The 23191-nt window shown below is 34.2% G+C and overlaps 1 protein-coding gene across 1 annotated transcript in view; it reads right to left on the bottom strand.

Annotated features, from left to right (window-relative positions):
* Positions 1–1844: 1844 nt before the first annotated feature.
* Positions 1845–23191, bottom strand: part of LOC119633066 (cell wall integrity and stress response component 1-like) — a 40983-nt gene continuing 19636 nt past the window's right edge. Inside the window, exon 3 of the mRNA XM_038026277.1 lies at positions 1845–1988. Within this exon, the coding sequence (XP_037882205.1) occupies positions 1845–1988 (144 nt within the window). The remainder of the gene's footprint in view (positions 1989–23191) is intronic.

The raw sequence follows: 23191 nt of genomic DNA, 5'->3' as shown, positions 1-23191 counted from the left end.
GATCCCTTATCGAGCAGTGTAGTAAAAGCTGGATCGTTTTTCAAATGATTTTCAGTTCTGCATAGATCCTATATATAAAGTATATGCTGCGTGAGGACTCCGAGTGCTTTTATGTGTTATACATAGACGATTTTACTCATTCCACGGCTGGCATGCATCTGAATCTGGCTGAGATTTGAAAGTTGCTCTTAGTGACAATTTTTTATAAGACTTTCACGGAATCCACAATATAACGTCAATATAGCCGGTAGGCATGGTTTTTTATAATGATACCTTCAAGAAGTTAGAGCAGGAAGGCGCTATACTTTCTACTTGGCAAAGAAATGTAGTCTACTACCTTATATAAGTATCGGATACAATCCTTTTTTAGTTTAGTGTAATGGCTCGGAAAATGAAACCGGATTCGCCCGCCTGGCTCGAGCACACGTTTGAGTTTGTTCGGATGTTTTTCGGGAGCTTTTCTTTCGAATAAAGTTACAAAGAAAATCTGAACAGAAAACTTTGCAATATCTTTGTGTCTCTAAGGCTAAAAATCCCTATGCAGAAGACACAAAGGTACATTGAAAGCATAGTTGACCCATTATTTGAAAGCGGTGCCTCTTTACGGAGGCAAGGAGCGATTTTATCCTGTTTTTTATATTTGGAAATGTAAAGTTTGAACTTCAAGGGGCGACGATAAAAACCTTTAACGAGTTGCTTGCAAATTGCACTTTAAAATTTTAAGATGGCAAGACCTTAATAAAAAATGTATTTACTTAAATCTAGCAAGCAATAAACACTTTGGTTGATGCATGCATCAAACTTACCATTTATTAGTTCTGCCTTTGTAGCATTCTTCTGAGAAATGTCTGCGGCAACGCTTTCTTCTTGCGACTGTGCAATTTCTTCTTGTGACTGTACAATTTCTTCTTCTTCTTTCACTTGCTCTTTTTTTATCCGCATCTCGGCCGTGTTCTGCGAGTCTGTCATTCTGTCGTGAATATTCCAATTTTTCGTATTCGCGAAGAAATCTTTATTATACCAACTACGATAATTATCCATATATCGCGTATTGACGGCAATCTCTCGTTCTTTCTCGTCACCTTCAGCTCCCGCCATATTTTCACTATTGTGTGCATAGAACAACGAAGGCTTATTGTCAATGCTAAAGGCAGGATTAAAGAAAGACGATTTAGCATTTGATATTTGTTGTTGTTGTTGCTTGTTGCCGAAATTATTGATCTGAGGGGTAAGAGCGTTAGTGGAAGTTGTAAATGCATTAGCGGCTACTTGTTCATTATTATTGTTATTGTGATTATTAATTTTAAAATTTGCCACTGCTATCGGCTGAGCATTTGTTGTTACCGGCATGTAGTTGTAGTAATGATGATTGGTGGCAACTGACATTGATTTGGTTGGTGATGGCGATGAAGGTGATTTACTGCCACTAGTGATGACGTTGGCGGTAGTAGATGCAACTTCATTGCCAATAAATGATGATGATATGCTTAGTTCTTGTTGATCTAAAGTGGCTAACATTAAAGGCATGTTGTTGCTGTGATTGTTGCAGTTAAAAATACGGGAATATCCTTTGCACATATATACAACATATACATACACATACAAATAGTGAGCGTAGGTGCTACTTTTAACAGTTGCGTATGTTAGTAACGTTACTATTGTTTTTGTTGTTATTTTGATATATGTATGTTTTGCGCTTGAAATTCGTCAGTAACGCTTTAACGTATTTTGATTTATTACTCTTGGAGTTGGTTGCTCTTGCTTTTATTACCGATGTTTTTTTTTTTTTTATATTTTTATTTTTTTTTTGTAGTTTGTGTTGTTGTTGTGTTTTGTCTTTTCTTTCAAAGGCTTTTAAAGTTGTTTTTAAGTAGATTATGTTGTTGACCTTTGGGTTTTGGTGGCAATTTGTTGTTGCTGATGTGTGTAGCAGCCAATGATGTGGATGATGACGACGACGACGACGACGACGATGATGATGATGCTCTCTGACGTTATTGTTAGTTTCGTTTTTTTGTTTTTGTTTTGTTTTTTTTTTTATTTTTGCAACTGGTAGTTATTATATTTTATCTGAAAAATGAATGATGTTAATTAAAGGTAAATGCAAGCGCAAAAAAGTATTCATTGTGTTCAAGTTTGTTCTACTCCTAGAGGCAATTGGTAGGAGTTGTTGAAAGCTTAATTTGTTCTCTAAATTAAGTAATTTTCGAGTAAAAAGATTTATGTTTTTTTATTTTTTATTTATTTTTTTTTTGTTTTTCTTTTCTAACATATTTCGATTTTGTAATAAATAATAATAATTTCTAAGGAGTCGAAGTGTACAAGATTTGAAATGACCAACAATGTTGTGAAAAATTGAAAATTTATAAAAATTACATTAAACATTAAAGCGAAGAAACAAAATTTAAAACTATGTTCGAAAGCACAACAACAACAACATGACGATTATTTTGTCCAACTTACAAATTACGCCCACCCACATTTTGTAGTAAAAAAAGGAAGTATCCAGAAAGTTATAGTCGTTTGGGAGCGAATTCTATTTAGCTCAGGTACATATATATCCACAATAAAGACGTGACGTGACGTACGTTCTCATCAAAGATAATTTAAATTGGCTTCAATAAAGGCACCAAAGCACTTGCTTGGTTCTTCAATACATACTCCGTTAAGTGTTATGTGCATTTTCCTACCTGTTTTCCATATCTAAATTTTTTTTGGTGAAATTTCTTCAAAATACTCATCTACGTTAACTACAACTTATTTGGTTTGCCATTTGGAATTTTCTCTAGATTTGGAAGTAAATGAGAGCTAGAGAGTTCAAAATTGTTGTTAGGGATTGGTTGTTTGGTCATTGCATCAAGATTTCTATTTACTTCGGTCAAACCAAATTTGTTAGATAATCAATGGACAAAATTTCTTTGCTCTTTTTGACATTTTAAGAGTTTCAGAGTTTTTGATCAGATTTTACAAATGCTCACCAATTGTTCATTTTAATCGGATTTGGACTAAACAGTTCTAGTTCTAGTCTTTCAGACAAGTGCTTTTAAAGATAAATTTAAATATTTTATGCTATTCAGGGCTTACTTGCATATGTATAGTCAGTGTTTTTTTCTGATAATACAGATATGAAAAAACCAAGGATTAAACAGTACAATTATCTGAAAAGAGAAAACATCCTGCAGTGCTTTTCCAATGAATATTATAAGTTCTTCCGAAAGAATGCAATCCGCAGAAGGACTTAATATAAACTCATCATGTATTGTACGAATAGAATCATTTTATGATTCCATTGAAAGCGCCCCCGTCTATCCTTTTCATGTCTATTCATCTAAAGTTATATTCAATGTTATTGGAGTAGTATTGGAGTGGTCCGCTTTTCATATGAGGCGCCATATTGAGAAAATATGGATAAAAGGTCGTGAAAAAGCAACTTGTTGTACTAAATGAACTGGTAAAATTTGGGATAGAATGGGATGAAATCATTTTTCGTCGTTCCTTCCTTAAAAACAAACAAGCTTTTGTATAGCGGTAGTTTTTTGCTGTTGAAAATTGCGACAAAATAGTTATTTTACTTATCGAAGCAGACTGTAGCGCCTACTTCTTAAATCCTCCTCCTTCCCATAAGGATTCCTATGACAAGTGATCTTTTATGTGGAAACAAGATATAGTTCGTAATCCTTTGTGATGAATTAATTACGTTAAGCCAAATGGCGGTGCTGGTGATAGTCGGCCTTCCCAGACTGTCTGTGTCTGTTTAATTTCCAAATTAACGATTTCAAGCAATATTCATATCGCGCGGTTTTAGTTTCAAAAACTATTTGTGCAAATAATTGATTTTGCTTTTTCAAAGATTGGCCAAAAATTGAATCGAGAGTTTTTATTGAAATTGTCGTGAACTACAAGGCGTAGGTTTCCGACGACCTATATAAAGTAACAAAAGTATTGGTCAACAGACATTTTGTTGGCAAAGTTATCGGCAAAGTTACAAAGAAACTAAAAATCTAGCCACATCGCTCCTGAACTAAAATTCTGCATATTTTTCCTTTTCATATGGGGATAGTGAAAGTGAAAGGAATGATAAAATTCTATTTTCCACTTTTAGATATACAAAAACTAAAAAAACTATGCATTTTCCGATTGCCAATTTTTGGATCTGGCTCTTAGGTAACGAGATATTATAAATAAGCCGTTGTTGGAGCAAACCAATTGAAAAAAAATATTATATTCAGTCGTGAGTGAATAACTTATACCCTGAAAAAGATTAAAGAAAAAAGAAATTTTTATGCGCTACAGGTTTATATGGGAGGGGTTGATAGTTCCGATTTTTTAGAATAAAAGCGGAAAATTATATCCTGTGACGGTTGTAGCGAAAAACACGGAAAGCACGTTGTCGGTTTTTTTGCATTCAAGGGTTGACATTGTAAGCGCGTCCTTTGACTGTCATTTCTCTGCATATATCTAGACGGCATCATAATATGTCGCGGACAAGAGAAAGTTTATCGCAGGTACCATAGATTTGGGTGTGTGGACAGATAGACGAACGACGCTTAGGTGCATTCCGAATGCGGCACTTGTCAACATTGTATATACCTTAGTGTTCTTGAAGCTTGCTTCTGGGCGTTATAAAGGCTTGGCCAAAAATATGAAAAGTGACTCGCTATTGGAAAGCGTGGCTCATTTTGTTTTCAGCTTTTTACAGATGCTATAGCTTTACAGCTTTATCTGCTCTAGTTTTTGACTATTGACCCAAAAACCGTTTCGTTTTTTTTTAAAACGACAGAATGTGCTTAACTTATGTGGTGTGGACGAGTCCTCCGAACGATTTGGACCACTTTCAATACCAACCTACATGTTTTCAACAGACGTTACACAGAAAGACAGACAGACATATGGATAAACGGACATATGGATGGACGGACATTTGGATAGACGGATACGATTAAATCGATTCAGAATTTCGTGCTGATCAAAAATACAACTCTTGAGCTTCCGTCTGGGTGTTACAAGCGTTTTGAAAAAATGAACATACCCTTCCTCTTCCGGCGGTAGGTATAAGAAGGCACAAATCATTCTTAAAAAAAAAATCATACTTTCGTAAAACGTATTGCGAATTTCCACGACTGTAAATGTTTTATCAACGAGCAGACGTATAAGATTAAAAAGATGAAATCAACAGAAGACCTCACGTTAATCGTAAATAAACAGACATTTTGCAAAGTGTGGTTGTGTATCTAAGATCGCAAATCTGCGAACACATTTTTTAAATACTTCATAACTTTACGGTGGCTGACCATAAAGTTTCATGCAAATGAATTCTTTTAACGAATGCGAAAAAACTGCACGAGAATGTTTGAAAATTCAAAAGATCTTCACTCCACCAGTTGTTTGTTCAAACTCAGCAATCATAAGAAATTTAAATAAAAATATATAAAGACATTATTAGCTTTATTCATATATCAAATATTTATGTATAAAAACTGTTAAGATATTGATGTTCGCATTAGTATTCTTATTGATTCGCTATACATTTTATTGCATCATATTTTTCATTTAATATATCACTCTGCGTACTATATATGTTAATTAAATGAGCAATATTTTTGAAAGGAGATTTATATGCATATATGTGTATGTACATATATATATATATACACAAAGAAACAATTTTTGTTAAACGAACATATTTCTGGAAAACAATTATCGTATATGTAAACACACGCATTTTAGCTCAGATAGAGAAAGCCACGCCACGCACTTGTTAGTAATGAAAACTGCCTTGTGCTCTTTATATATGATAATGATACTAATGATACTGATGCTAATGTTGATGATGATGTTATTCATGATAATATGTCTGACAATTGTCGGATCTTTAGATGTTTTGAAAACTGTTCTTGTTCTGATTGGGGGACATTGGCGGCAATTGCTTTTAACATGCAAAGAACGTTGAACGAATTTATACGGAATATTCAAAGTACTATGTGGATGATAGTAATCACGATAAAAGCAAATGAATCGAAATTTATTTCAAATTTTTATAACCATCGCCGAAGGATGTGCGTATTATATTAATTGCGTTACAACGTTTGCAACATTCACAAGAAAATTCCCTAGACCGTATAAAGGGGGCAGTACATAACTCTACATCGATCTAAGCATTTGAGTCTGTTCGTCTGTGCAAGGTCATTCTCCCTGAAGGTGGGTCGTCCGACGCTAATATATCATGAAGAAGAGTAGTCTGGAGTTGGCTAGCCGAGATTTTATGGTTCATCCGAAGGCCAGAGTAACTTTGTCGCGTGAAGTAAGGCTAACTTTAAGCTCCACAGGTGTCAAGAGGCCAATCACAAAGTCGCGAATACCTGCTGGTGACAGCGTTGGTATACTGCAGATTAGTGCTTGCTAAAATCCTTCCGGGGGGAAGCTATGTTCAATCCCCAGTTTGAAGGCAGCGGTTAACCAATGTGTGAGTCCTAACTGCTGGGCACCACACTTCCGGGCGTGGTGATTGTGGTTTCTATCATTCCTAAATCGTATAATTAGAGGTGATGATAGGACTCAACACTCCCTAGAGTCGGTTTATTGGGCCAGACATAATTAACATATCTGGGGTCTCCAGTCCAGTTTAGGCCGCTAGCTTATAGGGATTGTCTAACTCTCTGGAGGATTTAAGAACCTTGCTTGAGATTGCAAAGTGCAATAAAGCATTGTTAACTAACGCAACCTTGCGCTGCTATCTATTTTTCCTTTTTTTTTTATGACCTGTACTTTGGGGACGTCACCCCACCCCGTCGGGGCTGGATGGTGATCCTCAAGGGTCGTACGTAGAGGGGTGTGAGAGAGGGAATAATGTTCGTCGAATATTCGTCTTCAAAATCGACACTTCAGCTGCGGAGGGAAAGACCACTGCTGTTTCGGAGGCGGGCGCTATAGTTGAAGAATGATATCTCGCGGTAGTGTGTTGTGCGGTATGCATGGAACGGGTAGTAACGCTGAGAAAGCAACGTAGTTCTGTTGAAAAACTTAATTGATGGACAAATCTCAGCCCACATTACGCCGAAGCACAATAGTATCGAAAGTTTTGGGCACCCTTTTGTTACGCATAAGCATTAGAGCCTTACTCTGCATGCGGTTGAGCAAAGTTTGGAGCATTCCGTTCACATAAGCGAGTTATACTCTAATTTTGGCGGAATATAGATAAATTGATAGAATCGAAAAGGACAACTTGCACCGGTATTTTCTCAAACTTGCCATTCTTTTTTTATTTCAGAGCAACATCTCGCGTGCTTTTATTTAAAAATATTTTCATTGAAAAGACATTTGAAAAACGATGTTTTTAGTCAAGAACAAACTGAACGGGTGCACTTCATGCTTTTGGTTATTTTGTCATAAAACAATTAGTAAGTATTTCTCGTTTATACTAACATTCTTTTTTTCTTTTTATAAAACTGATGACGGTAAAGCATTTGTCTATCATTGTATTATTTTATTTCAAGCACTAGTGGACTCATTGAAGTCTACACTTCGCTCATGCTTTTACTTTTAAAAATATATCCTACTAAGGAGTAACACTATCGTAAATTATTCAGAATGAATGATTATACACTACACCACTTGCGAGATAGAACCACCTCTTTATTATGTCAGTCTAAGTTTTTCTGTCCGTCTGTCCATTCTATTGTATTCTACGCAACATCAACTGAAAACTCAAGGACGAACGCTTTTCGCCCACTTATATAGAATGATATAGAGATGGATAGTGAATAGATAAGTAATGTTTCTACATGTTTTCTGTTAGTACTTTTGTCTCTACAGGAATAATTGCTTCGTCTTTGATTGGCTGTTTATATATTGTAACTGTAAAATTAAACAGAATTAAAACCAACTTTTCACGCCGCTTGATTTTCAATGTATAATGGCAATCGAAAATTTCAGACAAATCTCCGTTCGTACACATACGACGATCGTATCCCTAAATCACTTACATACGATACGATTTAAGCTGCGGATAGATGAGGGGAACTTTCAGTTAGAGGGGAACAGAAAGTTTATAACGACAAAGAACATAGCGCTTAAAATGTTATCATTAAGGAAATTCAAAAATTGTGTTTTTTTGAACATTTTTGACAATTTTACAATCTCTTCATCTCGTATTTCACTTACGTAAAGTCCTTACTGTTGCTTTCATTTGAGTTGCGTAACATTAAGCATAATTACGAGGCTTAAAAACATTCATTAAGATGCATAAATTTATCATAACTTTGGTTGGGTTTGGTTTTTAAATATTCAAAAAAATGCACACATTCGCGTGCACACACACACACACACACACACACACATAAATACATACATACACACACACACGTTAACACTACTCTTGTTATGATAGACGTTTTAATTTTACTATTTTGACATGACTGTCATGACGCTGTCAGACTTATTGGCGTTAAAATTCACACGTTTTCTCTACTGCAGGCTGTAGACCGCCAAACTACAGCACACAACAGTGACGATGAAACGCATACAACCATAAACACTAACAAAAGGCAAAAAACAAAAAAAAAAAATAAATAAATAAATAAAAAAATAAATAAAAAAACAAAACGAAAATCAACTTTAAGAAAAACCTGCACCTTAAAGAACATTTGAGTGATGGTAAAGTTTACAGACACACGCACCGGCACACATGCTTCGCACTTAAACGAAACATGCGTTGTTTTTACCATTACGTACAAACATATGGGTGAATGTAAGAGAGTAACTACTAAAGGGTTTGCTGTACATAGGACAGACGCACATGTACACGCACACTCACACACATATATATATATATATATATATATATATATATATAAAGAGTTGTTGTGTTTATATACCATACTGTGGGTCTGAAAGAGTTGAGTTGACGTACGTTGCTTGTTGATGTGAAGTGATTTAATTTAATTGTTTGTTTGAAAATAATTGAAGGAGCGCGCGCGTTTAGCCGCCAGCAGTATTTAGTTAACGCCGCGTAAAAAGAGCGTAACAACTTTGTGGCTTTTGAGAAAAATAACTTAAAAAAAAATAAATAAAAATAACAACCATAACACAGTACAAAAAAAAATAAAAATAAAAAAAAAAAGATCACGCACTTGCACCCAAGTATACACATTGAAGCGCTTACGCTTCCATACCTACATATTCAATGCGGTCTACTCTCAATAGTTTTAATGGCGGTAGGTTAATAATGCAATAATTTTACTCTTGGTAACTTGTTGTTGTCTTTTTTTTTTATGGTGACCTTTCCTTTTTTAACCATATATATATATATATATAAATCCTTACACACACACACATGTTTTTTTTTTTTTTTCTTTTCTCACTATATAATGTACATACTTGGGAATTGTATGTTATCTATGCCGGTTATTTGATAGTAGTTGACGGTGTTGATGTTTTCTAGTTAGACACGCTTTTTGATTGACTTCCGACGAACGACTAAAAAAATAAATGTGAAAATTTTACGCGTACCTTGTTGTCGATGAACGAAGGACAAACCGGACAAAAAAATGAAACAAAAAAAAAAAAAAAAAGAAAAGAAAACAACAAAGAAATCTAACTAAAACACCTAAGCCCCTTACCCATATAGAAGGTTACAAAACATTGATGGGCTTGTAAACGACACAAATCAAATCCGTCCTTCCTTGCTGGCTTTAAAATCGCATACTCGCGCTCATCGTTTCTATTCTTTTGCAGTACGCACGGCTCGAAATTCCATCTTCCCGTTTATCCGCCTCACATTTTTTTTTTGCTTAAAAGTTTTTAAGAGTTTTATTTGTTTTTTTCTCATATCTTTCTTTGCCTTTACTCTCATTTAAAAATTTTCTTTTTATTGTAATTTCCTTTTATTGTGTGTTGCTGTGTTGCTGTAAAATCCCCCTTCCACCACGGACTTTTTGAGTTGATTGTGTTAGTCTCTGTCCATTTCTGTTGTGATTGTAGGTGAAAAGAAGAAAGCTCCAATCGAATGTACCCCTCTTTAAAAATTTATCCGCTTTTGTGTACTAAGGGTTGAATTTTATTTTATGGGTTGTGTTACTATAGTACAATGTATAAGAGAAAACAACTAAAGCTCCCTACACACTGCTGAGACCTACTTATATCAAATCAGTTGATATATATGGAGTGTGTATGTAAACACAATGAATGAATACACAGTTGCGATGATATTGTTGTAGCAATGGTGGTCAAGTTTAAAATCTTGCCTATGACGATGCTATTTATGTATACGACTGCGTGGGGGTGTAAATGGAAAAGAAAAAAAAAAAAAAAATACTATGCCGCGAAATTTGTTGCGAGCAAAATTTTTACGTCGTTTTTAGATGTTTGGTATGTTCATAGCTGCTTAGTAAACATGATTTTTTTTTTTTTTTTTTTTTTTTTTTTGCGAAAGACGAACGCGGCAGACTCCTCTTAAATCCACCAAGCCAGAAAAGTTTTTTTTGCTATTAATCGTTTAATAGATTTAAAGGCACTATGGGTTCATTTTTTCTTTTCTCTATATGTATGTGTATATATACATTTATTTATTCGATCAGGTGAACGATTAAGGGTAGAATACAGGAGCAACAACTCAAAATTAACTCAACTGACTTATAAACGCTTAATAGCAAGGTTTTGCAGAGCAATTGCTTTACCAGTCGTTGTGAGAGATAGTTTCTAAAATTTTCTCGCCAAAATCAATAGAAATAAGCAGAACTCTTTGTTAGCAAAGCAAGGTTAACGTTTAGTTCATCTTTGACTAAGTTATTAATGATTTTAGAAAGAAACCTATCAAAGGGAAAATTTATTCTAGATGCATGCATACAGAGATACATCTATGTGTACTTCCAGTGTCTCTTCTGTCTGTGTGTCGGTCATATATCTGGTGCTTGAGCTATGTATACAATCGCGTTTTATAGTCGAACCGAATCACATCCATCTTTGTTAAAGAAGTGAAAAAACTTTAAAGAAATAAAAACATTATAGGCCTACCATTAAATACCGTATGCTACCTTGCAGCCATTCCCGAAACAATTTTTCAAAACGAAGTGTTATATGGGAGTGTGGCCGAAAAGGTGATCCCATCGGCATAATTTTCATTTTGTGGCTAAAATATTCCCAGGGGGAACTGATTTCCGTCAAATTATCTCAAAATTTTGCACCTTTAGGTTGAACGCAAGAATAAAAGGCTGACAGGTGGACAAGCGGACGGACGGACAAGCAAGCTTTGATTTAAAAAGTGATTCTGAATTGATCGGCATAGTAAAAGATGGGTCTACCGCAAGTCCTTCTGGGTGTTGCATACAACCACACAAACTTAGCGCATTATAAAATGTGACGTGATTGATGATGATGTGCTGATTAATACACATAAAATGGTGTAGGGTATAAAATGTGAAAATTCCAATAACTTTTCCAATAATAGAAAGTCTATGGCAGATATAAGAATTCGGCAAAGATAGCTTTTAGGAAGGAATTGTTCCATTACCAAGGTAATCCATTTATTCCAAATACTACTCCAAGTCTAGAGTCCGAAGAAAAGTTGCCTCTTTTTACTTTGTATACTTTTTCGATCCTGAAGCTACATAGAAATCGATTTAGTCTTATCCATTGCGCTGCTTACGCTTTGTCGCGGCTTCTCTTTGGTGGGGCTTTATCGTGTGAGAAATATTGCGAATTGTCCGAATGGATCGGCAAAGTTTTTATTGTACGGACTTTAATAACATTTGAAATCAAAAATAATAAACTAAGGTTTCGCTATTATTTTACTTGGTTGTCTATCGAAGCTTTAGTCAAGGTTCTTATTCTAAGAAGAGTTTCATGTATTATGCACAGCTTTTGAAAAAATCTATGAAATAAACATGTAAATGAAAAGCGGTGAAACATCATATAATCAAATTAGATTACACTGATTAACGAAAAATTTTAAAACAATCAAAAAGGGCCAACGAAAAAGTCCGTAAACTGTACTCCTCTTTTTTTCATGGTTATATCATTCTTCGAACTCTGACGGTGAAGTTCGTGAAAAGATATTCTCTTTCTTCAAGTTAATAAATATTTGTTTCAGTTCAGAGTTTCGTATTAAAAATATTTTTCAGGGTCATGGATACGTTTTTGGGGTCCAGATACATCATGCAGCAGATGTGTTCTAAAAAAGCAGCTTCGCTTTAGTTTACTTATCCTCCATTAATCGGGATAATATCGGAATTTGGCCGGAGTGTGGCCGACGCATGGGTTATATATATAGTTATATATATTTATATATATTATATGGATTTCTTCATTGGTCACTATGACCAATTACTCGCGGTGGCTGTTAGAAAGAAATTAGCAAAGGGAAATAGATAAGAAGTAGATTTATCATAACGTTTTTATTGCATTGGCGATCCGATAAACTGTGTATTCTTGATTCAAGTGATTGGCGGTTTTGACTTGACTTTTCCGTTGTTCGTTGCAAAATATCTGAAAGCTACAATTTTTGCACTTCAGTGCGCTCGACTGCTAAAATTGTTATCAATGGTCAAAGAATTATTTGAGAAAGCTTATGTTATTTATTACACTCTACAAGAGCAAGTGCAAGACTACACTAAGTTGCATGGATGTAAGGAACAGCCAGAAGTACTCGAGGTATACCCAAGTTTTTTTTTATAACAATCGAGACCGAATCATTTTCTGAACTGATTTACGATTGTCTGTCCTTCTGTCCGTCTTGGTTTCTTTCTACAGGTCGCAATTTATCAGATGTTTTGATCAAATTCGTTACGCTGACATATTTTGGCCCAAGGACGAACGTTTTAGAAAATTGTTTGCATTGGATCACCTTTCCGACCACTTCCCATGTAACGGCTCATTTTGAAAAGTCGTTACACGAATTCCTGCAAGAAGATGTGGCGTATTTAACGATCCACTGTAGTACTTTTCCTTGTTTTAACCACTTGTGATCTCATATCAAGCCTAAATTATCCGAATATTTTTCTGAATTAAAGGCTTAAAGCGTTCTTTGAAGTGTTAATTTCGGTTCGGGATGCCATTGTATTAAAATTTACATATCAACCTCGACCATGAACGGAACGATTCGGAATAGGAAAACGAGTCATGTGGATATGATTTTAAGCTGGCAATGAATTATATCAAATTTCAGTTATCTTATGATAGCAGTTTGACGCTGCTTGTAAGAACAAAAGATCTTCGTTGTATCCTTGCAATTATCTAATGTTTGGTTTTGTTGTCATCCATATGTTTATTAACAAACAGTTCATAATGCACTATGATAATTAGTTTGTTTACTCAGTTTACCACATTTTTTCATTCAATTCTATTTAATTAGTAATGGATCTGTAAAAATTTGTATGAGCTTGAAAAATGACAAAAACATTTATTCTTACACTGGGGTTTTGCAAGTTTTTTTCTATGTACGTACGCATATTTCTTGACAGAGTGAAGTTGAGAGTTATTGTTGAAAGGTTAAAAGAATTTTGTTAATAGTAAAAAATTATGAAAAGATGTAAAAAGCACGGTTAAATGTTAATACGAGGTCAAAAGTCTGATGCTTGGAGCGGAGCCTTACGTTTTTAAAGATCTGAAGCGTAACACTTCCTTTTCTAGGTTTTATTATTTATAGTAGCACCGAAGATGAGAAAAGGCATCAGAATTTCACGAACATCCATCTTTTCTTTTCAAGCCATAATAAGACCTATGAGGTATAAAAGAATTTGCAAGAGGTTCTATAATTTGTCCCATATAAGTGATTTTTCTATTTTTTAATTGAATGAACAATCGCTCGGTGACGATCGCAAAGAAAAGGGAAGAGGCCAGAGCCTAGTGGTTGTATGCACGATCGGCGTGTCCCTACCGGCCGAGCATTCACTATAAACTTTAATGCACTTGAAATTTGAATCCGCGAACAATTATTTAAAATTCACGATACTTAGCTGCTCGGCTCAATTATTAGTGAATTATATAAATGTTATTATAAATTTTATTTTGTTATTATATTGATTGTCTAAAGATTATTGTTTTGTTAAATCGAGCCAACAAAAGAGAGAATATTTGGAAGCCACATACATATGCAAATAAGAGGTTTATGGTCGATGGTTTGATGAGGTTATGTTCACATTTAATAAACATACCTTTTACCCTGATTTTTATATCGGTAACGTTAGGCGAACAGCTTTAGTCAACCTTTTCAATTACATTAGCATGCATTTGCGATGATAAGAACATTTTGCAGTAAACGTCAGATGCCGAAACGTAAGGTTTATGTTAACGAAACTATTTCTGGAAATTTCAAGTAACTTTCTTAACAATTTTTCACAGTTAGTCAACCTCGCGCTTTGTACGACTTTAATGTTTGCATTTTAAATTCACCTAAGCTTTCTTAAGTTGTTTGTTGCACTAATTTAATTTCACTCAGTGATTGTCTTAAGTTTACTTATTATTATTATTATTATTATTTCTTTTTTTTTCTGGGGTAAAATCGAAATTGTTTAACAACTGTGAGAATTTCATTCCCGACGGTAGTGTAATATTCATTATCACTATTATATATAAAGGTGTAATTTGTTTAGTTTTCTGTTAAAACACAGCCATTAAGCTTTGCGTACAAGCGACACAAACAACTTGAATATGCTTCACTGAGAGACGCACTTTTTTTCGGTGGATAATTTTAACGGAATTAGCGTGACCTCACTTAATAAACGCTAGTTTTTATAATTTTTTCTTTTTCGCTGTTTTTTGTTTTTTTTTTTTTTTTTAGCTTGCATGTATGAAAAAATTCTACAATAATAAGAAAACGAAAAAAAAAAAAAGCAGAGTTGACGCGTTGCAACTGACAATTGGCAACAGATGATGAAACACTCGAAAAACAACAAAAACGAGAAAATCTTATTGCAACGGAGAAGGCATAAACATATTATGTGGAGAATAAAAATCGCATATTCTGCTTTTGCTTTTTCTTCTTCTTCTTTTTCTTTTTCTTCTTCTCTTTTGCTTATTACTATCCACAAACCGTAGGTTAAGAGCGAATATTCTGCTAAACAAAAATGCACAATAAAAAAAAAGAGGAGCAATGATGTGTTGGATAGCAGCAGCGGCAGCAGCAGCAGCAGCAGCAGCAACAGTAGTTTTCTCTAATCAACCAGAGCGCGCATATAGTATGAGCAACCAATCAGCCAATAAGACTCAAGCTCTGCACACAATTATAGCTGGTAGTATGCAGTGTAAAGGCAGACGCATGAGCTTTTCACAATATATTGCAAGTTAACGTGGGTCTCATGGCTCTTAGCTCGCGCTCTCTTTCTCTCTGTCTTTCTCTCTTTCTCATTCGTTATCATTCTCAGTTGGGGGGGCATTGTTAATTCGCCGTATTTTAGTTTATTTTTCCATTAGATGCTGTGTAGTAATTGTATTTACGCGCTTACACAAACACACAAGCACACAAACACGCACACAAATACACACTCACGCATTCTTTTGTATGTATATGCTGGCATACCGCACTCCAATCTGCAATAGAATAAATAATTTTTTTTTTCTTTCATTCCTCTCTCTTTTAATTTCTTTTTCATTGAAGCTTATGTCGCACTATTTGCTTTAATTCTGTTCTTATTTGTTTTAATATTTCTTCTTTTCTTTGCCGGTTGTGCCAATATCTTTAGTAATCTTTTTCTTTGCTTTTCTTAAATTATTTCATTATTTGTTTTTCTGCGCCTTTTTTTTTGGGGGGGGAAAAAAAAACCGAAAATTGCTGCACTTTCGGCTTTAATTCATTGATTAGTCCTGTGTGTGTTTATGTGTGTGTGTGTGTGTGTGTATTTCAGTTTGACTAACTGACTGACTAACTAACTGTTTGTTATACGTTTTCGGTTTTTGTTTTGATTTTCTCGTTATCTCGATTGTTGTTGTTATTGCTTTTATTATTATTGTTCTTGTTCAATCTAGTCTCGGGCTCTTAAAATTTTATGATTGTTGTTGGTGTTACTGTATCTTTATGTTACACACAATGGAGTATTTAAACATTTTAGCAACTAATCGATATAATATGTCTGTCATACATATGAACGTACACAGGAACATTCTTGGAGATCTCATTCATATATATATATATATATATATATATATATATTTATATATATTCACCTCGGCCTAATTTTTTTTTTTTTTTTTTAGCTGTGGTTATACAGAAGAATTTAAGATTTTCTTATCAAAACAAAAAGTACGATGAGCGTTAATAAAGGAAAGATTTGTCTTTTCAACCTTAAAGTTCTTTAAGTTCGTTAATTGTAAGCTGGAAGGACTCTCAGACACTTTGTGGTAATTATCTTTCGCATACTGTGCGTTATACTTAGTGAGAGTGTTTAGTGCGCTTTTATTGCAATGCAATATAATGGCCAATCCGCGCTACGATACCTTACGAATCCCTCCATCTCCTTAGGCTCGGATCGTCATACAGTGTTCAGGATTATAAAATGTTCCCCAAACGCCTGGATTCTCCAAATGGCCGCGCAAGATGTGATGGGATGGTTTTCCTTCACCCACTCGCAGAATCTGTACGAATCGGTATCCGAGATACTTATATGATACGAGTGGTATGTAAGGGAGTTATGACTTGTAGAAGCCAATTACGATATGTGTGTGACTGCTTCGTTGTTTCTAGAGCGAGTGTACTAAGGCAGAAGATTTAATAAATCTTTTGGTTTTCCGTTGTTCTGTACTTTGCGTCCATTGCGATACCACCCTTTTGATATGAATCCTTGGTCCTAGGATTCCGCACCTACCAAAGGCCTTCAGTCTTTCCTATTGCCTTCGAGTGTTTAGGTATTCATATTCGGTGTACCTCATTGTGCTTCTTTATTCCATTCACTGTTTGAAGTCCCTACAACACAAGATTAGAGGCTATTGCTTGCTCTTTCAGGGCCTTTAAAGCAATTCGACAATCAGGTTAACTTTCCCCTTTCTTTGCGTTCTTAAATATTCTGAAACACTTGCAGAGATTGCCGTTTATTGTACTTACTCCCATTGATGTATGATGGAGTACAGCGAAAAATATACATGCAAGAATACATGCCCATCACTCCGCCCACCTCTTGAACCTTAAGAGCTGATAAAGAAGAATAGCTCAGTAGGTTATTCAAAGTTGGCTTAAATTCGTAGACGAAATTGTTATGCTAAATAATAATCGTAAACCTCGAGAGGTATTCGAAACCATTGTGAGGTGAATGCAGTTAATTTCTACGTGCATCCCAGGAATAGGAAGAAAATTTTCTCAGTCCAGCGAGCAAATGTTCTTATTATTCTCGTTGATACGCCTACAAGGGTGTGAAATTTTTATGAATTCCCTACAGATGATGAAAGTGTAATATTTACTTGATATGAACAATTTACAAATATATTGACGGTCGCGCACTTTATGCGTTAACTTGTTTAAAAGTCCCAGTCCTTCGTTAGTGCTTTGGTGGATAAGCGAATTAATTCGAAATACCATACTTGTTAGGAGATTTCATTTCAGCTTGCAAGACATCTTCATATTTAGGACGTTCGCAATATTTGGGATGGGATCAGTCTATTAGTTATATCTAAGATATGATTCCAGACAATAGACAAGCAACTTAGGCTGTAATTGCAAGCACTAAGGACTTCTCTAGTAAATGGAAGTTTCCTTTAAAAGAGAAGGAAAAATCTGAGTTACCGGAAAAATCTTAAACCATAACAACAATACACAAATTAATTTGATTTCGTTCCAAACGAACCGAAGTAATCCAAATCAACCAACAAGTTTTGATATGAAAAAGCTCTTCAAAGCATTTAAAGCAAATCTTTCAAACAGTTTGTTGAGATCAAGGAGGGATGCTAAAATAAGAAGATCAAGGGAAGAGATTACCGAAGAATAAAACCCGATGTACTTATCCAAAGGAGCATGTCTGCTTTAGACAAATTCAAAGAGTGCCAACTCATAGAGTATTCGAATTTGAAATCTTTTCCACGTTTCAATTCAATTAAAGTTCCATCAAATGGCGAAGTAAAAATAGTCTTTGATGAGATGGGCCCATGAAACCTTTTCGAAAATGGGTTAATTGACGAACCGTTGGTAATATGGTTTCATATAATCTTTCTTGATCACGCACATATATAGGAAACATAACGTGCGTTAAGGTTAACACGAACTTTCCAAGCTGTTCGTTATTCTTTGTATAGATTATTTTATGACGTAGTTGTTCTCAAAAAAGAGTAAAACTAAATGGTTTTGATGAAGTAAGCGGTTTATGAACCTCTTCCTTCGGGCGTAACTGTTAACAACAACTAACATTTGATTGTCGTGCCTGATTGGCAGATTCTCGATTCTCTTCATCAAAATATCTCAAAAATGGCGGATGGGTTGAACGCAAGAAAACCAGATGTACGGAGGAGTTTAGATTGATTCAGAAAATGATTCCGAATCGAAAGGGGGCCTATCTTAAGACCTCCGGTCCTTGCTTATTTAACCTAATATACCGTTGTACCACAAATAGTGTAGAGTGTTATTGTTGTTGTGTAACATTATTAGCAGAGATTTGTTTTTTATTATTAATTTTACAATTTATTTAGACAAGAGAAAAGTAAATCCGAGCATTGAAAGTATTATAAGCACTAGTCATCAGAACTATTGGTTGTTCTTTTCTAAAAGATAGACCAAATGGTTAGTCTACTCGCTTTAATAAAGTTATAAATGTTTTATTGGCACTAAGTCTTCCAGATACTTCAGTCCTCAATAGAGTTAGACGCTTCGAATATTCTTTACAAAATAAGATTTTGGCCAAAATTACAAATTGGAAGAGTAAATGTCTTTAAGAACTATTGCTGTTGCGCATTAAGTTGACCAAGGCCAATTCCTGCAAATGTTTTGATCTAGACTGGATATAGTGCTCGAACGAGGTTACAATTAATATGCGAATAGTGTGCGTGGTTGAGCGCTGACGATTTTTCTCGCCTATCTTTTGCATTTTTGAAGATTGTAACGGAATTATTTAGAAAAACATTTCCAAAGGAATCGTAAAAACTTTTTTATTCGATTTCTGCAAAATTTCAATGACTATTAAATCGCGAAACTTAAAACTTAATTTGCTATAAGCTTAGCATTTCCCATTTATCTCATCAACATAGTAATTTCTAATGCTTCGTTATTTATGGCTCCGGACAAAAGTCTTACATTGCATAGTGTACGCTGATACTGTCACATCATATATCATATTGAATGGGAAATGTAATTTTATAGAATATAAAGAAAAAGAGTAAAGAAAAAACCCACTATATTACTAACGAATACATACAAATTTTCTTACACATAAACTAAAGTTTCATAGCATACGAACATTGTGCGCTTAAGCGTTCAAGCCTTTTACCATTTTAGTTTGTATAGTTAGTTGTTCAACATTATGAGTATGTGCTTATGTGCATGCAAGAGCGTACGTAGAATGCATTAGAGCACATCCCCAAAGCCTTGCTGTGCATACGTTTACAGACTTATGCAATTTATATTCTTTTATATATATTTATATATATAGTAAGTATATACGTGTGTATGTTTACTCCTTTTTTCATTTATTTATTTTCTTTTTCCTTTTTTTTAGCTTTTTTTCACCTACTCATGTATAATTTTGAATCCTTAAGCAAAATATTTTACCATAGCTTTGGCAATGTGCGGTCTTGTTCCAAAAGCTATATGTATGTAAAGTTAGTTTGCCCACAATTCGGTTTTCGTATACATGCACGCTTATATATGTACTCTTACATAGAACACCTTTACCGCCATATTTTATATCCTTACGGCTCTTAAATTCCTGCTCCTATCTTTCTCTACCTCTCCCTCTCTCTTTCACTCATTTTTATGTATTCTCGATGTGCTTTACATGTATGTGTGCTTTTTTTTTCCCAAGCATTCACTCTGCACAAAATTCTTATTTATTTTCTGTAAGCACTTTAGTTATGTAGCGTGCATATGTGCGCTCGCTCGGAACGGTATGAAAATTTTTCATAACTTTTTTTATATATTCCTTTTTTAACTTTTATTTTGCTGTCCCTTGAGAATATATGCACGTATGTGCCGTGAATTGCAGAAAAATTGTGCACTTCTTTTTATGTATATGTATTCATATATAATATATATACATATATAAATATAGATATGCATATGTGTATATGTATATATATTATTGTATACATATGTAAGCAAAAGAATTACATTCGCCTTCCGCTTTACATCAACACATATGAAGTATAAATTACTTTGTTAATAGTAGGCGTGTTAGTTGGACGAATGGAACTTTTTTTACATCCATAAAACGATTGCACGAAGCATTTCTGTTAAGTTTTACTTCTACGATATAATTCGAATAGCATATCGGTCAGTAATTCTTCGGACTGATTCAATGCTGTTGGCTGTAACGGCGAGGACGTATTTTTATACCCGACAGCACTTGTGGTACAATCGTGAGCGGATGTACGCAACACCGGGAAGGACTTGAGATGGACTTACTTTTTAATATACATTTTTGAATCGATATAACCTTGTCTGTCCGTCTATCCCACAGGGCGCAATTGTTGAGATATTTTAATGAAATTTGGTACGTTGACGCATTTTGCTTCAAGAACGGGTATCATTGAAAACGGTTCGAAACGGACCACCGTTTTGACCGCTTACACTATAGCACTTTGTTTGGAAAAGTCATTACATGAATAGTTACAGGTAAGGCGTTTAATAGTGGGCCGTGCCAATTCCCAAAAGATGTCTTTTACAATTTCAGTCCTTTTTGATGTTTTCAAAACAACAAAAAAATCCAAACTTTGCTTATCTGTGTTTAGAGATTGCTTTCTAATGGGAATATGTTATGTTCAAGGTCAGCACCGGCTTTCCGTTCACAGAAAAAAACAATTTTTCGAGAAAAGTGACTACACAAGAAAAATTTTAAAAAAAGTGCAAAATATTTTTCTCGATAATCGAAAAGTGTGGTTTCGACAAGTAACTGACATCATAAAGGTATTAAAAGGTAGCGTATTCATTACGTTACGTTGCATTCATATTTGCACAAATACATCAAAATCGCAAGAACTGAATACCAAACTTATGCTCGATCTATTTCAGTCTTCAGATCTAATATATAGCGACCGTTATCTGGATGCAAATCTGAAAAGCGATGCTTCAGGGAAAAATATTCGTATCAAAAAACGAGGTCATCACAGTCTTGATAAGTCTTGGAAAGACGGCGCCGAAGTGTTAGAGAAGCCTTGAAATGATTTATCACTCGATCACTCATAAAAGCGGTGGCAAAAAAGTTAAATTTTGCAAAGTAAATGTTTTGGTTTTGCTTGGTCCCGATTTATTAAATAATAACCTAGAAGATTATATTTATTTTAGGCTTATATTGATAAGTGGTTTCAGTAAAAAATTGCACCAATGAATGGCAAGTACAGTTTTTCGTTTAACTAAACGATTAATCCAACCCAAGAACATTTTCAAATTTTTTCAAGTATAGTATTTCTACAGACTAACTGAAGATTCTACTTTTTTCAAATCGCTTTCAAATCGGTGTTCATTAGCTAAATAATTGTGTTCAAGACCATGTTGTTTTTATTTGTTTGCCCGACACTGCCTCAGAGAGATGAGAAGCGATGTTTAGCATTGATAGGCAATAGACAATAATTTGAATAAAATATTTTCAATTAATTTTTTTTTTATAAAATACTTTTAATTTTGCTAAAAACTCAATAGAAACTTAAATGATAATAATATGAATGTATCAGTATGCATAATTTTTTACAAGCGTGTTGATTGAAAACATTTTGCGATTTCCAAATATTTGAAAACAATGTAATAAATCCTGTTGAGCAAACATATTACATTTAGAAAAGTTACGTTTCACGTTCAGAACGAGTATACGAAGATAATGAACGAGCGAATCGCATTGTAAGGTGAAAAAATGTTCATACTTTGGTCTGCATATTACTAACAAGTAGAACCATGTAAACCTTGCATTAAATTAAATTATACCTTATAACTTCCATCGCATGTAGTCTCTTTTAAGCATATATGTCAAATATTTGTATATCATTTGAAAAGATCGGCTGATATTCTTGTCAATTTAAAAGGACCTAAATATTGTTCCATTTATTATTATATTAACGATCTAAAATCCTCCGACCACAATATTGATACTTTGAGCTGGAAAGAATATAGAGACGAAGAGTAGAGTTTGTTAAATTTCCAAGTACGCTCTTTATTACCCGATATCGCTTAAATAATGACAGAGTACGTAGCGATATTCTTTGCAGACGCCTCAATAGATAATCGACTCACTAACTTGTATAGAACGTCTCATCTATAATACATAGGAGAAGTTGGAACTGATTGCGCTTCGACTAGTAGGTGCCCATAATTCGTTTTATAAGCTAAGCATAAATTTCTTCTATTGAATATAAGAACATTATAGAATATAAGAACATATTAGACTTGAAGCAAATTATATTACAGTGAATAGATTGTAAGGAAATTGGTAGTGCCTTCCATACAATAAGCCTTGGAAAATTTTATGTTTAAAAGAAGAAAAGAACTAAATATTCTATTACTTATAGACATAAACACACACACACACACACACACACACACACATGCATGGACGCATGGCGACATATATGTATGTGTATATTTGCTTCACAAACTAATACTATAACGCAATGGACAAAAATGCAAAGAAGAAAAAAAAACAAAAAAATGAAAAAATTCTTTCATAAATTTTAAGAGAATATTGCTTTATATAATGCACTCGTGTATATGGCATGTACGCCTGTAGGTATGAGTTTATATTTTTATCTTTATTTCGTTCAAGCTATGTATATAATGGTAAACTTTCTTATGTAAAACGAAGTTATTATGTAAGTCAGAAATAAAGAGAGTAACGCAAATTTTATATATATGTATATATATAAATATATATAGATTATATATGTTTATCCATACGTATGCCTCGAAGCACACTTGCATATGTTTCCGGTGTGTGCGCGTTTTTTTTTTCTTCTTTTTATTCTTCTTTATAATGCAAAAGCAATTTGTGGTAAAAAAAAATAAAAAAAAAAAAATATGAGTAAAAATTGTTATATATTCAAACACACGCCGTTCTATATGTACATAGAAAAAAAATTTCTC

This window comes from Glossina fuscipes, unplaced genomic scaffold (assembly GCF_014805625.2).
Source record: "Glossina fuscipes isolate IAEA_lab_2018 unplaced genomic scaffold, Yale_Gfus_2 2, whole genome shotgun sequence".
NCBI classification, from domain to species: domain Eukaryota; kingdom Metazoa; phylum Arthropoda; class Insecta; order Diptera; family Glossinidae; genus Glossina; species Glossina fuscipes.
This window is presented reverse-complemented; position numbering and strand designations above follow the sequence as displayed.